This window comes from Phalacrocorax aristotelis, chromosome 3 (assembly GCF_949628215.1).
Source record: "Phalacrocorax aristotelis chromosome 3, bGulAri2.1, whole genome shotgun sequence".
In the NCBI taxonomy this organism is placed as follows: domain Eukaryota; kingdom Metazoa; phylum Chordata; class Aves; order Suliformes; family Phalacrocoracidae; genus Phalacrocorax; species Phalacrocorax aristotelis.
In genome coordinates, this window is record NC_134278.1 from 23323056 (window position 1) to 23337614 (window position 14559).

At 39.9% G+C, this 14559-nt stretch overlaps 1 protein-coding gene across 10 annotated transcripts in view; it reads left to right on the forward strand.

The window, feature by feature from the left end:
- The window catches only part of ARHGEF10 (Rho guanine nucleotide exchange factor 10), a 116412-nt gene that overhangs the window by 1424 nt on the left and 100429 nt on the right, over positions 1 to 14559 (forward strand). For 9 of the 10 annotated variants that reach the window (XM_075086920.1, XM_075086919.1, XM_075086922.1 and 6 more), the window contains one exon: positions 12103 to 12178. The exons of the other annotated variant lie outside the window; for it this stretch is intronic. In XM_075086920.1, coding sequence (XP_074943021.1) covers positions 12142 to 12178 — 37 coding nt within the window. In that variant the 5' untranslated portion in view covers positions 12103 to 12141. The remainder of the gene's footprint in view (positions 1 to 12102; positions 12179 to 14559) is intronic. 10 annotated transcript variants of the gene reach the window in all.

The following is a 14559-nucleotide window of genomic DNA, read 5'->3' on the forward strand; positions in this document are numbered from 1 at the left end:
AGAAAGATTGGCTGTTTAAAACTGTCTCATGCTGAATAAATGCAGCGAGAATATACTAACATGTGTTAGTTTGTCACTATTATTATTGTAAATAAAATAAATGTTTTCTCAAAACCTTTACTCTGCCTAGTGAACCACAGTGAACAATCTGTTCTGCAGTAGAAATGAAGTATTACATTTTTTAAATTTTCTGGTGGCGCTCAGGAGACACAGATTTATTGCCTGAACGTGGGACATGTTGGGCGCCTACGACTGCAAGGCCATTATTCAGGCAGGGGTTCTGGCTGTTCAGCTGTTTTCTTCAATGGGCCCTTCATTCTTTTCACTTGGGTGATCTGTTTGATCTTGTTAATCTGTCTGATTTACTTTGTTTAATCCATCTCGTCTTTTTCTTTTCTTTTTACCCTCAGGCTGAGTAGCCCATGAACTAGTTACATGTGTTTATCTGGTTATGAACAGTAGTTCTTTAGATGCTACCTTGAAATCTGATATTTCTGAAGGCTTGATAGTGACATTTAAAGATTTTTATTATATAGTCTGTGGATTTCTTAGCTTACCTGTGGTGGTGTATGTGAGACATGACCTACTATGTGAATGGCAGCAGGTGTCTTGTGGTGGGACAGGCACTGGGTGTCCAGTGTGTCGGGCTTTGGTGGCTGATACCCACCAGGGGATTCGGTGGGGGGAAGGGCAGTGGAGGCAGATAGAGGCTTGAGGAACCTGCTGTCCGTCAGCTCCTGCTGAGTGCCAGGACCTGGCATGACCCTCTGGATCCAGGAGTCCATACACCACAAGATACGGAGATGTGCGATGGGTGCATGCCGGCTGGCATCACAGCTCTGAGACGTTGAGAGCGAATGTGCAAGTCTTGTGCTGTTTGCTTTGAGAGGTCGGTGGTGAGGACACCAAAGTACCACAGAGGCAGTTGCCTCCCTCCCTCCATGCCCTCTTCTGACCAGGAGCTATGGTTACTCTGAGCAGATGGGGTATGGTTTTGCTCATGAGTAGCCTGCAACAGTACTTTCCCGGAGTACAATGCTGTGAAACAAGCTTTAACATTGATTGAGATTAACTTTAAAAATCCACTGTATTACAGAAATAGTATTTAGATTTTCATTTTTATTGTGATTGAAATTGAGGGTCTAGGTACTTCAGCATCTTGTGTTTTTTTTTCTTCTACCCCATTCACTTCAGTGGAAGTGTGCTGATTTACACCGGATTGAAATACTAAGTCTAAACACTTACTTTAGTCATATGTTAAATATAAAAGGTTCTGATTATCCTAAACCTAGTAGCTGTATAGCATGCCTTTAAGATTTCCAGAACCCGAACTTTGTAGTACACATAGGCTTTGTGTATTACACAGTAAACTCTGTAGTACCCAGACCTTGTGTACTAAGGTACAGCCTTAGTTTTGAGTAGGCTGAATTTTTAATGTCAGATGTCATAGCTTTTTTTTAAACGCTTTTGGAGTTTTTTTGTGTCTTTCAGTCTATTTAAGTTACTCCTCTTAACAGAGCTTTTTCTTTGTTTGTTTGTGTTCTTGGTTTTCATTTTGTATGTATAAAATCCTGTACTGATTTTTTTTTTTTTCTTTTTGCCAGGACATTACTACTTACTGCTTTTGCTTTCCATGTCTTTTATAATCAAGAGTATTTAGTCTCAGCATTAATAAACTTGATATGAAGAAATCTCAACACCAGAGGAGTTCTTCAGTTGGTTCTGGGCTGTTTAGGAGTCCTTGCGTAGTTCATAAACATTTGAAGGAAGACAACAAGCTTGTCTAAAACCTGAAGGGCTATTGTCAAATTCCATACTTGTTAATGGGATTTAATGCAACTGGGAATAGTGCATTACTCATTTGTAAGACAGGAAGTCTATTAACTGCTGCTGTATAAAGTAGAAATTATTTTTAGAATCTGTTGTAGAAAATTTATAAACTTCAGTCTATTTCTGAAGAAGTCAGGAAACATTCTGCCATCCAGGAGGAGGAGGAGTAGTTTTGATTCAGACTTGCAGAGCAGCAGTCAGTTTATTCATGCATCTGTAACACTACATTGCTCTTAGTTTTGTATGTGGTGGAGAAATGAGCAGTGTGTAGTACTTATTTTCTTCATCTTTACATATGTGGGATAGTAATTTCCTTTCTGCTTCTATAAAGTGATTTCTGTTTCCTTTTTTGCTTTTTCTTTAATTATGTCTTTCCATTTTACAGTTTTTATTTAGAACTGTAGAAGGGATCTCATGGGGAATTGTCTCATGACCTCTAAATTTAAAGGCATTTTTGAAACTGTGTGTTCAGAAGTTCAGCTTCCTGATGGCTTTTTGAGCCGCAAGTGCATTTCCATACTACCCTTGGATGCTTCTTGTGGAATATCTATTGCAGCAGTTGTCTCTTAGAGAAACTTCCTTTGGAGTTATCATGTTAAATGCTGTAAATACATTTATCAAGTGTGTCTTGTTTTTTGAATGTTTCGTATATTATTACAGGGCAATGAACGAGGCTTCATTGATAGTGATATGAATTAGTCTTCTGTTTTGTATATGTTCTACAAAACGTGAGGCATTTTTCAAATCCAAGACCTTCTTTTGTTAAAAACAGTTTTCATTGCAGATATTTTTTTCCGTTCATGTTCCTGTTCGTACAAAGTCATTCTTGTTACCACATCTGTTAGTGGAAAATTAATATTGGTAAATTTCTTTTTGGATGTAGAAGTAGTTTGAAGAGTGGAAAAGCTGCAAGCCTGGATGCTTGGAAGTTATCAGCAATTCATAAACTGAAGCCTGAGAATTACTTAGGGAGTCTGTGGGTGTGTTATGAGGGGAAGGTGCACTTTATGTCGAGTGGTGGAGGTATAGGAGCAAAATAAACCAAGATTCTTGTTATGGACTTATACAACTATGTCTTAATACTCCTTCTGTTATCACATCTTTCTCAGTAATGTCATTGTGTGCATATGTGGCTTGCAGAGAGCAGAATCTTGGGATTCAAGGTCTGTCATGTATCTGTGGAAGGAAATTGCTGCATTATTATCACCTTTTGAGATTTAAATCATTTGGACATTTTCTTACAGTAAAGAATCTGAGTTTTAGTCACACCAAAATACTTCAGATTGTTTTGCAAGCAGGGAATTGTAAAAGTACAACTTGTTCTTGAGGGAATGATGACAAGTAATGCTAAGCAAGATTTGAAAAATATGTTTTCAAACGTGTTTTTTAGATCAAAAACTTGATTCATATATTACTCTGATTGCCTGAATCAGCAAGACTGCGGGAAATGATGCATAACTGCACAACATTGATTCATGTCCTACATGTTTGCTGCTCAGTCAGGAAGCCTGAAGCTTAATGTCAAATGTGTGGGTGAAACAGTTAACCAGTGCAAAATAAATTGTTCTACTTACGTGGTGCTGAATAGGGGCATTATCTTGTGAAAATCTGTTTCAGTGACTTACTGTACTGTACAACACTTGTTACTTGGGACTGAACCATGAATACAGACTATTAGGATCCACACTCAAGGTCAAACGTTCACTCTTATTTCTGTTCTGTAACCTCTTTTCTAGAAATGCTTTCAGAAAGATTGCAGAAATCGTATTAATATTTTTTTCCTTTAAGATTCAGAATATACCTCTCAGAGATTTCAAGAAAGGGGATAAACATAACTTCCTAATCTGTAAAATGGGATCAAAAGTTATTGGGAAGTAAAGAGCAATATCTAGACTTCCTGCTAGGGCCACAGTGAGTCTTGAGCTTATGGCTCTTGACTTTGTTTTTCACCATTTTATAGCATTTGATGACATCCTCAGTGTTCTTTTAGAATTTCATACGTAATATTCAGTGTTGTTGCAAACCATGGGTTGACTAATTTGAGTCTTAAGACTTCACTTTTGAACTATAGAAGCTGGGGAAGGAAGAGGTCTACTTGATCACTTCCAAACCAAGGAAAAAGTGAATACTGCTGGTGTTAGGACTAGATGCAGAACTTATGCTTCCACAGGAAATTGACTTCTGTGTTAGAGATTTTGAAGATGAGGGCTGTACTGTGCAGGTGCTATTACTATTTTTCTTTCTTACTTTAATTGATGTTTTAATAGCTGCATTAGCTGATTTCTGATTTGTTTGAATAATAATTTGGTGTTGTAAAGGCAAAATCAAGGAAGTTTGTACTATTTTTCTAGAGCATACATTATGACTCTGATTAAAAATGTATTTCTATATTTTACTCCAAATAGTTTTTTTTCAGAAACACAGGAATAAGAGTGTGTATTTATATTCTTAATAAAATTATTCATCAGGTGAAAGAAATTTGTTCAGTTGGACACTTTGTAATGATGTGATTCATTGTCTGTAATGGATTGTCCTTGATGAGAAATGGTAGTGTTACTTTTCCAAGGACAGTAGTACTGAAAACCTGAAAATGTTTAGGAAAAGTGGCTTTGTCGGGCCTAGGTTTGAGCAAGCAGTAGGAACTGAATCTTCAGTTCAATGTACCATTTCACTTGTATCATTGGAAAGAGCTTCTGGTAGAAATTTTCATCAATTGTCATCAGTATCTTGAAAGACAACCTATGCTTTGTAAAACTAGGACTCATGGATTTAATGCAGGTTTGACCAGGACTTTCAGCTCTTGGGGTAGACATGCAGACTAAGTAAAATTGGAGGGGAAAAAAAAAAAGCTTTATTGACTGTATCCGTTTTAAAACAAAACAAAACAAAAAACAAACCAACAACAAACAAACAAACCAACAAACCCTTGTATTTTTCTTTTCTGGAAGCCAAGATTCTTGTGTATTTTTTTTCTTACCGTAAGCCAAGAACTTGATTTGCTGGGGAATCAGAATAGTTTTCAAGAGGGGGCATTTTCCCTGTGACAAAAATACTGTATTTTATATGCGAGGCTGATCAGAATTACTAGAGTAAAAGACTATTTTGGTGCTTTTTTAAATAAAAAAATACTTACAAAGTCTCTGCATAATAATTCTAATTATCTGTGTATTATAATAACATGTATACAACTAAACCACACATAGGTTTACACCACAATTGAAGTGTTACACAGCATGCAGGCATCCTCTCTGACTTAAAAATAGAAGTCTTCCTGAGGATGTTTCCAATTACGGAAATACTTCATCTCCAATATTGGAAGGAACTACCTTGAATTAAGTTTAAAAGAGGAAGATTCAGAAATAAGATTATTTTTCCAGATGAAGTTACCTGATTGCAATCAAATTTGGAGCAAATTAAGAAAAATTTTAGTATTCATATATTTTCATTTTGCCTGTGTGCGCAATGTGGAACACCGTGGTCTTGAACCAGCAACACAGCCCTCTAGTTTGTGTGGCACAAACCAACAACAGAAAAATCAGTCCTGACTGAAAGTATGTGATGCCAGCATTCACTTACAATTCTTTGGATGCTTGTGCTTGTTATGGTGCTCTTGACTGCCAGGATGGGCTCCAGAACCCAGGGTGCTGCCCCTCTTCTTCCTTTGGGTATGCAAACAGTTGCCAGCACAAAAGCAGGAGCAAAGGCTTATTTGCTAGAAGTCAGGTGCCCTACTGGCATGCTTGGGAACCTGTTCCCTTCACTGTTTTCTATAACTTTTTACGCATACTCCCTCTCATTCCTTAAATATTTTTAGGTCTTGGTTTTCCCATCTGTAAATTAAGTACAGTGCTGCTAAGCTTAATAAAAACATATGGTCTCATTGGGTTCAGCCAGGTCTTTTGCAGAATGTCACGATCTGGATGGGTATACTGCTAGATGGGTGAAAACTGGTGGGATGGTTGGTTTAGAGGTGGCTAGTTGGTTATAACTTACCTAGAGGCTGGTAACTAGTGGAGTGCCCCAGCCATCTGTTGTAGGATGCATCCTGTTTAATATTATGCATGGCTTAGGAGGTGACTAGCCCTTGCTCATGAAGCTTGCAGATGATGCCAAACTGGGGGAAGGGGTGAGCAATGGATGTGCCTGGGATCAGGACTGGCATTCTGAAGGACCTGAGCAGGTTGGAGGAGCTGGCTGGTGTGAACTTTGTGAAATTCAGCAAGGATGAGGTCAGGGTTCTACACGTGGGAAGGAATTGCTCCTTCAAAGGGAAGGGTTCCCCTTCACTCAGCGCTTGCAAGACCACACCTGTAGTATTGCATCCATGTCCACACCCCACCCTGCCCCAGCACAAGAAAGATGTGGATAAACTGGAGCAAGTTTAGTACAAGGCCGCCATGACGTCAGGGAGCTGTAGCACTGCCCGGGAGGAGAGGCCGAGGGAGCTGGGCTGGAGATGCTTCATGGGGGCCTAACGGCAGCCTGCCCCTGCCTGCCAGAAGGTTATCAAGAAAGTGGCATGACAATAGAAAATGGTTATAAACTGAAGTAAGTGTGGTTCTAACTAGATGTAAGGGCAGTAATCTTTTTTTTCTTTTTTTTTTGGGGGGGGGGGGGGGGGGGGGGTGAGGACAAGCAAGCAGGAGAACATGTTGCCTGGTAAGGTTGTGCAGTCTCTTGTCTTTGGAGGTTTTCAGGATCCCAGTAGATAAAGCAGCCTGGTCTCAGCTGATAGCTGACCTGGCTTTAAGCAGCAGGTTGGACTATGTGACCTCCTAAGGTACAGGCCAAACTGACTGATTCTATGAAACAGCGATTCTGTATTTTGCCTTGCAATAATAATCTGTCCTTAGAGGGGAAGAATATAAATATATTAAAAAAAAATCATAGTGCTCTCTGCCTGCATTGGGGCTAGGAGCCCTCAGACAAATCTGTAAATGCAGCCTTTGCTTTCTTCTTCTTTTTCCCTCCTGCAGCTGATGTACTGGACAGGAATCTGCTCTAGGTGAAGAAATGTTGTAAATAATACCCTTTAAAAAAGGAGGATCAGAATACCAATCTTCAGGCATATTCTCAGGGTGTCCCTGTGGATTGCTGCTTCTTCAGGCCTTGCTGCTGCATAGTTCTCTAGCTTTTATCAGGATGCTGCTTGGTGTGAGAAAGGGTGGCAGAAAAAGAAGCAAAGTAGCTTTTGGGGAAGTGGATTTTGCATGCAGTCTGAAAAATGTGCATCTCTGTGGATCTGACCTTGTTTGTGTTGCAGCTGGTAGTAGAATTTCCCCTGATTTAACTGAGCCAGGAACTGGGCTTCATAATTATTTTCTACTCGAACCTCTGCAATTCCTTATTGTTCCATTGCTTATGACTTAGGTAACTTTCTTCAATAAATTTAAGAATAAAATTAGTACAGCATAGAACTGTTAGCTATTAACAAAAGCAAATATACATTAAAAGAAATAGTGATCCAGTCTTGATACAGCTGCCTTCTGTGGCTTACAGCATGTGGTGGTAAGCTGTCATAATAAGTGCCTGCTTCATTCACACCCACTGTAGTATAAAAATGTCTCTTTAAAAAAAAGCCTACAGTCTGTGTTTCTTAGGAATAGTCTTGTATGGAGAACAAATTGTGCTATCAATTTTTATTTTTTCTGTGTAACAGACATCTTGAAGTATTGAGGAAAAAAAGAGATAATAACCTTCCTTCTTCTGCATTCTTTTTTCTCCTTGTTTCTCTGCACTCTGAAAAGAGTCTATGTATCAAATTCCAGCAAGATTTAATTCCCAGCAGGAGTTCTGCAGTTATAGGTGGAAGAAGACTCAATTGGACATTACACAGCAATATTCAGTAAGTGATGTGGACACAAGAGAATTTTAGACATTCACGAGCTTTGTCTTCACAGGATGGTGTTTTTTGGTCTTTTTTTTTTTGTTGGGTTTTTTGTGTTGTTGTGTAGATTGTTTGGTTTTTTAAAATTTTAGGCTTTCAGGCTTTCTCAGAGAAGTTGCTTTACAGCTTGCCACCACTAAGCTTTCTCTGTGAGTCAAAGTTCCTTGTAAATCCATCTCCTCATTTCATATTTTCTGTTTCCTATTAAAAAATTCTCACTGGCTTATTCTTTCTGCACCTTTAAGAACTAAGAATCCTGATGTTGCTGCAGTTACGGTGCACACTCCTTAGAGAGAAGGTATGTCACCTTTACAGTTCTTAGGGTGTTAGAGCTGGAAAACTTGACTGCGTGTGCCTCTTGGGAGCTCAGTGGATAGGTACTGTGCCACCAGAAATGAATGCTGCTCTGCCTCGTTGTTTTGTCAGAGTTTGCATCGGTCCTGTTTCTGTTGCCTTTTGGCTATTGTATAAGTAGTGACTTTTGGAAAATAGTTTTGATGAAGTGGAAATGTAGATGTTGATCGATATTTATATCCAGATAGGTGAGAACTGGTGGTCTGTTGCTTGTTCCACAGTTAGAGAAGGCTATTGAATGAAATTTGATGTGCAGCTGCGCTGCCTTGCTACAAAACAGGTTTTTTTAACAGCAGTAGTCTCTTAGGCTTGGAATATTTTCTTTATGTGGGTTTGCTCAGATTGGTTCAATGACTAACCTGTTATAAGCCAACAATTAAACTGGGAACTTGTGCAGCTGGAAAGTTGTCTTTCCTCTTCCAGTCTGTAAATAGGAGTAAGAGCTGCCTGTTCCTCCTAGCAATTTGACAGGAAAGGACTGGGAAGCAGACAGGGGAAGCGAGCAGAAAGGGAAATTCTTTTGGCCAGAATGGGTCCCCTGCCTTTCATAAAAGTGTGTGGGTGCTCCTTGGCCTCTCTCCCAGTATCTGCTGTGCTTTGGGTGCACGTGGGAAATGTGGGGGAAGGGATGGAAAGGAGGTAATCTGTAGGCCACCGCTGAGGTCCACATTGCCCCTCATCTGAAGGAAAGAAGGGTCAGGTGAATTGTCAGGCAGTGGGAAGCCAGTGGGACATCTTAACCTTTGGGGTAGGTAACTTCAAGGGCTGCTTTCTGTCCCTGTGTTTCTGTGATTGCTGTGAAGCCTGGAAGAGAGCGGTCTAAGTCATTAGATGTTACACTGTGTTTGAGAAATCCATTTTATAGGGGAAATAAAGCCTTGTATTTTGATAACCTTTGTGTCATGTCCCGTATGTCAGGGTGGTTGTTCAATTATTCATATTCATAATTTTATTATGCAATACACATTAATATAATAGCTCATGTGTTTCATGTTTAATAGGTTGGTTTTTTCCAATTGGAATTTTTAAATACCTTTGAAAGAAAATTTTGGTATTCTGTGTCTTAAAAGCACATAGTTGTTCAGTTTCTTAAATAATTTTACGTTAAACTAAGTAACATATACTCAAGTGGTCATGGTGTTGCATCTGGAATACAGTGTTCGATGTGGGGCCCAGTACAAGTGAGGGACTGGCAAACTGGAGCAAGTCCAGTGAAGGGCACTGCCATGGTTGAAGTTGGGAACGGGTCAGGAGAGGCTGAGGGAACTGGGTTTGTGTTCGTTTTGAGAAGAAAGGACTGAGGGGGATCAAACTGCAGTCCTCTGTTCCCTAAGGGGGGGTTGGAAAGAAGACAGAGCCAGGCACAGCCAGTGCGCAGCAGCAGAATGAGAGGCGATGGCCGCAAGCTGCTCGCAAGGGTAACCCCAGTTGGGCCCTGGGACCTGGTGAAACCTCCATGTTCAGAGGGTTTCAGAACTTGGGTGGAAAAGACCCCGAGCAACCTGATCTAATTTTGAAGACACTTTTCCTGAGTGTATGAGAGAATATTCAGAGGTCCCTTTCAGCGTAATTTGAGCTGTGATTTCCACAATTATTGTTTGAATGCACCTGTATAGCTGTGTGTTGTGTAACTCTGTTAGGAGCAGTCAACGGGGAAAACATTTGAGCTACAAATGCAAACTGTGCTGTATGCTGCTAGCCAAATTAAAGCTTCTGGCTTAATCCTGATTTGGACATCTTCATCTTGAGTTAATTCCCCTGCCTCTGAATAGAACAGTGAAAAACTTCTCTTTGAAATTTGGTGCTGTTAGACATTGTTCTGTGAACATGCCGTATACTACATCAGATGTCAATTATTTACCTTTTATGGAGGGTAGTACTGGAATGTACAATACAGAAGTTCTCTTTGCCGCTGCAGTGTTTTTCTCAGCATCTAAAAAGTAGAGAAAAATCTGTGGAACCTCAAGATGAATTAATGCAATGTATAAGCCGACCCCTAAGGCATTCTTAAGTGAGAAAGTGCGTCTGTCTTCTTGTGAATAACTATACTGTTCAGACGGGAGCAAGCAGGTCAGTGGCTAGGACTCTTAACACTGGGTCTGTGTTGTTCTTCGACACAATTCTTGTGTAATTTGAAGCATGATGCTGTGTGCTAGATCAAAACAGAAAACAACCTGAAAACTTCCATAGCTCACCTCTGAGTGTTGTTAAGTTACTTGTGAGGAAGAAACTGATTTTTAAAATCACTGCTGAAGTTAACTTTCACAGGTGTTTAAGCACTTGCATCATATGTTTAAATAAAAAAAATACTCTGAAGGCCTTTTAGCTACTGTCTTAAAGATGTATTTGGAAGAGGTGCTGAGACTAGCTTTCGGAGGTTTGCCGGTTATTGCACATTTCACACTTGAAAATCTGTTACAGTGATGGTTCAACTTTAAAAGAATATAGAAAAATAGCCTTTTATTCAAATAATAATTTTCCCTCATTTTGGCTCATGATTTTGGTGTGGCAAAATGCATTCCAGACACTTGTAAGCAGGAACATGCCTTTGAGCTCTGCAGCTATAAATTGTAGAGAGAGGCTTTAGAAGGGACACTGTATAGTGAAAGCACATAGTGGATATTTTGTCTGTTATAGACAGATGTTGTACATGTGTATGAATCCTTTCTGAGCCTTGGCTCTGAAGCTGCTTGTTTTTGTCTACAACTTGATTAAGAATTGCCACAGCTTAAGAGATTTAAAAGGGAATTTTGTGTGCTTACAAAATGCAAGTTGTTATGAATTGTCTCCTCATATGAGGATCTTGCACTACCAGAGTTTTATCCTTCCTGGCTGTCCTGATGATTTGCCCTTGAATACCTGATGTCAGGGAGGTAAATTGCCTGGTACCTCTGCTACCTCTTCTGTAAGTGGCAAATTATTTGACCTCTGTATCCCGATTAATTTATTTATTATTCCTCCACTGTACCTTGAATTTCACTATCTCCTTCTCTTCTCGTACTTTGATTGTAGAGACTTTCTGAGGGCATGAGCTGCTTTGTGTGCTGTTGGAAGCAGAAAGAGTAGCTTCTTGAGATTAACATCTACAGGCTACTCAGGAGTAGGACAGAAAATTTAGCATTGGCTCTTCCACTGTCTTGTGTGGCTTTTGGAAACGTACATTTCCTCCTCAGCCTTGTTCTGCAAACTTTCTTTTTGATATAATATCTATTGAGTTAGAGTGAAAATGGATTTGGGGCAGAGCATGTGTGTTTTGCTCAGCACAACAGATCCAGTCTGTCTTTCCAGATGATAATGGAATATTGCTATTAATTACTGTTATCGGGAAGGAAGGACAATCTCTATTGTGGGTTCTGGGCTTTGCTCTCTTCTTGCGTGCATTCGGGATCAAAGCACGGGAATGCTTTGTAGGTTTATTCTTTTCCTTAAAACATGAGACCCAACAGGATTTGAGAAAAGAGGAGGAAAGAGAAGGTGCTCAAGAGACTGCTGACCTGTGCTTCACTCTCAGGTGAGATGGAAGTAAAAGGACTCAAGCCAAGTTTTTAAGACTGCCAAAAGAAAGAAAAGAGAAGCAGCTGTGTATAAAGTGTATTCTTTAAACTTGTGATTTCTGATTGCCAAATGGAGAAAAGCATCATCCAAATAGATGAGCTTCCTAGATTTTTCTTCCCCTCCCCTTCATGAAGATTTTGAAACAGAATATATAGTCCAAACAGACACTGAAATAACATGTTTTAGTAATCTGCTTGTGATTGTCACAGTGGGAGCTGCAGAGTACCAAATAGTTTGAAAACTTCATCTTTCTTCAGCTGGCTTATTGAGATCATTACAAGAATTGGCTCCCATACTGAGAGCTGTGTACATAAAAATTTGGACTGGCTGTATTTTGAAGCAAGAAGCCAGGCACATTTCCTCTCTTCCATAATGGTATTAGCTAATAGGTATGAGCTTGGCCAAATTTGAAAAGGAGTGTCTCAGTGTTTGGAAGTTCTGTTCAGCTACAAAACATGTTCCCTTCATTTTTGCAGGGTTTTTCAGTCTGCTAAAGGCGCAGTGGATACACTAGGATGGACACAGAGGAATTCCCTCCCCCACCACCAGAAGGTAATTGAAATAGTTTGGGGTTTAAAGCCAATTTTGTTGTACCAATTAGATTATATTTCCAAAAGTGTTTTTACCTCCCCAATGCTCCCTTTGCCCATATCACCTTAAGACTTGGTCCCAGCAGTATTTTGCTGAAATATGAGCTCCTGTTGTCTACACTGTCTTGTTCTTGAACTTTGGTTTCTGGTGTTGTGAGGGCATGATGGGAAGAAACCTGAGGAGCGATTGGTCCTTACAGTCCAAATCTGCAAATACACGTTTTTTGAGACAGCATTGTATGGACTCTATCATCACACCTTCATTATGTGCTTTGGCAGCATCAGTGTTCATACACATGGTGCCCTGTAGAGAAAAAACAAGTGAAGCCTGTGGCAAAGGCAGGATATTTGGACCAGTGTCTCAAATGCCTGGACAGATGTGGAGTCTGAATTGAGAGGACAGAGAGGGATGAGTTGTTTTCTGTTAGGGCATGTGCTGCTTCCACCAAGCTTACTTAAACTGAGCAATGTCTGCTGAGGGCTCTAGCTGAAGGACCTTTTTCTGATGCTGCAGTTCTCTAGCCAGCATGTGTTCCCATGGGAAGAAGAGGGGAAGCATGCGTAGCTGAACCTTGTGCGGTCAGAGCACAGATTTATGGAATAGTATTATGTATGCTGGACTATGGAGCTGGTTCTGTAAAGTTAGCACTGGGTGCCTATTGCCAGCTGTATACTGGTAGCCGTATGGCCGCTTGTATAGCCCAGATTTCACAGCACATAAAGATAGGATGTACAAAGATACCGTGTCATTGCCTTCTGCGTTTATGTTCTCTGTAAGAGAATGTGGCTAATTTTTTTTCCTGCTTGATTTCCTGTAAACGCACCTTTGTGTAGTGCTTGGTATTATGTATTTTAAGTCTTAAAAGGATTTGGCTTTTGATATTTGGATGCTGGGAGGTTTCTTAAAAGAAACAATATGCTTGTTCTCATCATCCCAAAGCACAAGTTTATGGAGACATGGGTTATGGAGACCTGTGGTTGAACCCAGTACAGCTGTTCTTATTTTGGTAAAGTTGCTAGCACAGTTTGTATAGATAGTGACTTTCCCATAAATTTTTGGTCTGTCCCTCATATAGGACATGTTATTTGTTATGGACTCACACTCTGTTGTATACCTTGATGTGTGTATATATTAATAATGTACATTATTGCTTACAGGACATTTTTCTTATTGTTCACACAGAGCTTACACCTATATGAAGTCATTTAAGTATGAAAGAGGATTTCTCTTTGTTTTGTTCAGCTGTTAACTCTTTAGGAATTTGGGAATTGCCATCCTAGATCAAAACTGCTTCCTCTCTAACTTAGACACTGCCACAGATAGAGGTCTGTTACTAGATAATACCTAGGAAATCAGGAATGTGAAAGAAGCAGAAAGTTATGAAATTAGCTTTTAATGGGTTAGATTTCTGGCCAGCATTGTTGACAGTTTTATTTATGCTCTGAGATGTCACTGGGATTATTGTTGGCAAAAATGCCTTTCCTGTCCTAGTCCATGTGGTCAGGACCCTGAATTTTGCTCTGTTTTGTTTAGTGGCAGTTACTGTGAAACTGTCTCTATTGGATAATCCATCTCCAAAGCAATGTAGTGCTGTGGGGGAAGAGCCATCCCTAAGGAATCAATATTTCCACTTGAGCAGGGACTGCTGTTTTTCAAAGACAGCTAATAATTGAAGCAACAGCTCCAGCTTTGTGCAACATGTCAGTGTGTGGGATACTCTGACAGAGATTCAAGGTGACATAGTTCAGTATGATTCCAGAATTCAGGTTCTTTCTCTGCAAAGCTCTTTGTGACATTAAGAGCTACGTGTACTGCATCCTTATTTTCAGACATGTCATTCCTTAATAGGCTGGGGTTAGAATTATTTGACGTAAATTGAGATTCTGCTCTACCTGATCTTGTGTCAATGGATGTTTTCCCTGTTATCTCAAAAAGCTTTGTCTGAAATTACTGGAACTTGTATGGTTTTTTACTTCACTGTTGCTAACTCTCCTTTTATTAATATGCTTTTTTAAGAATATCAGTGAAAATAAATTTTAAAAATTACACTCAAATGCACTTTTGTTCACTTTCTAGATAATTCTCCTGAGCCATTTTGCAGGTGGAAAATAAGTGAGAATTTTAGGGCCAAGTACAGATGCAAATGCACATAATGATTACAAAAAAATCCTGTATGTCCCCTTCCTTTAATGGTTGAGGAGTTTTTTTGGCATGCATATACCCTGGCCACCTGCACCTGCCAGGGCCTTCACACAGCGGGTGCATGGGCGGGTTACTGGGGCTGGCAGTGAGAATGAGGATCCCACTGTGTGCTGGGTGCAGGACCTTTTGGTACATCATAA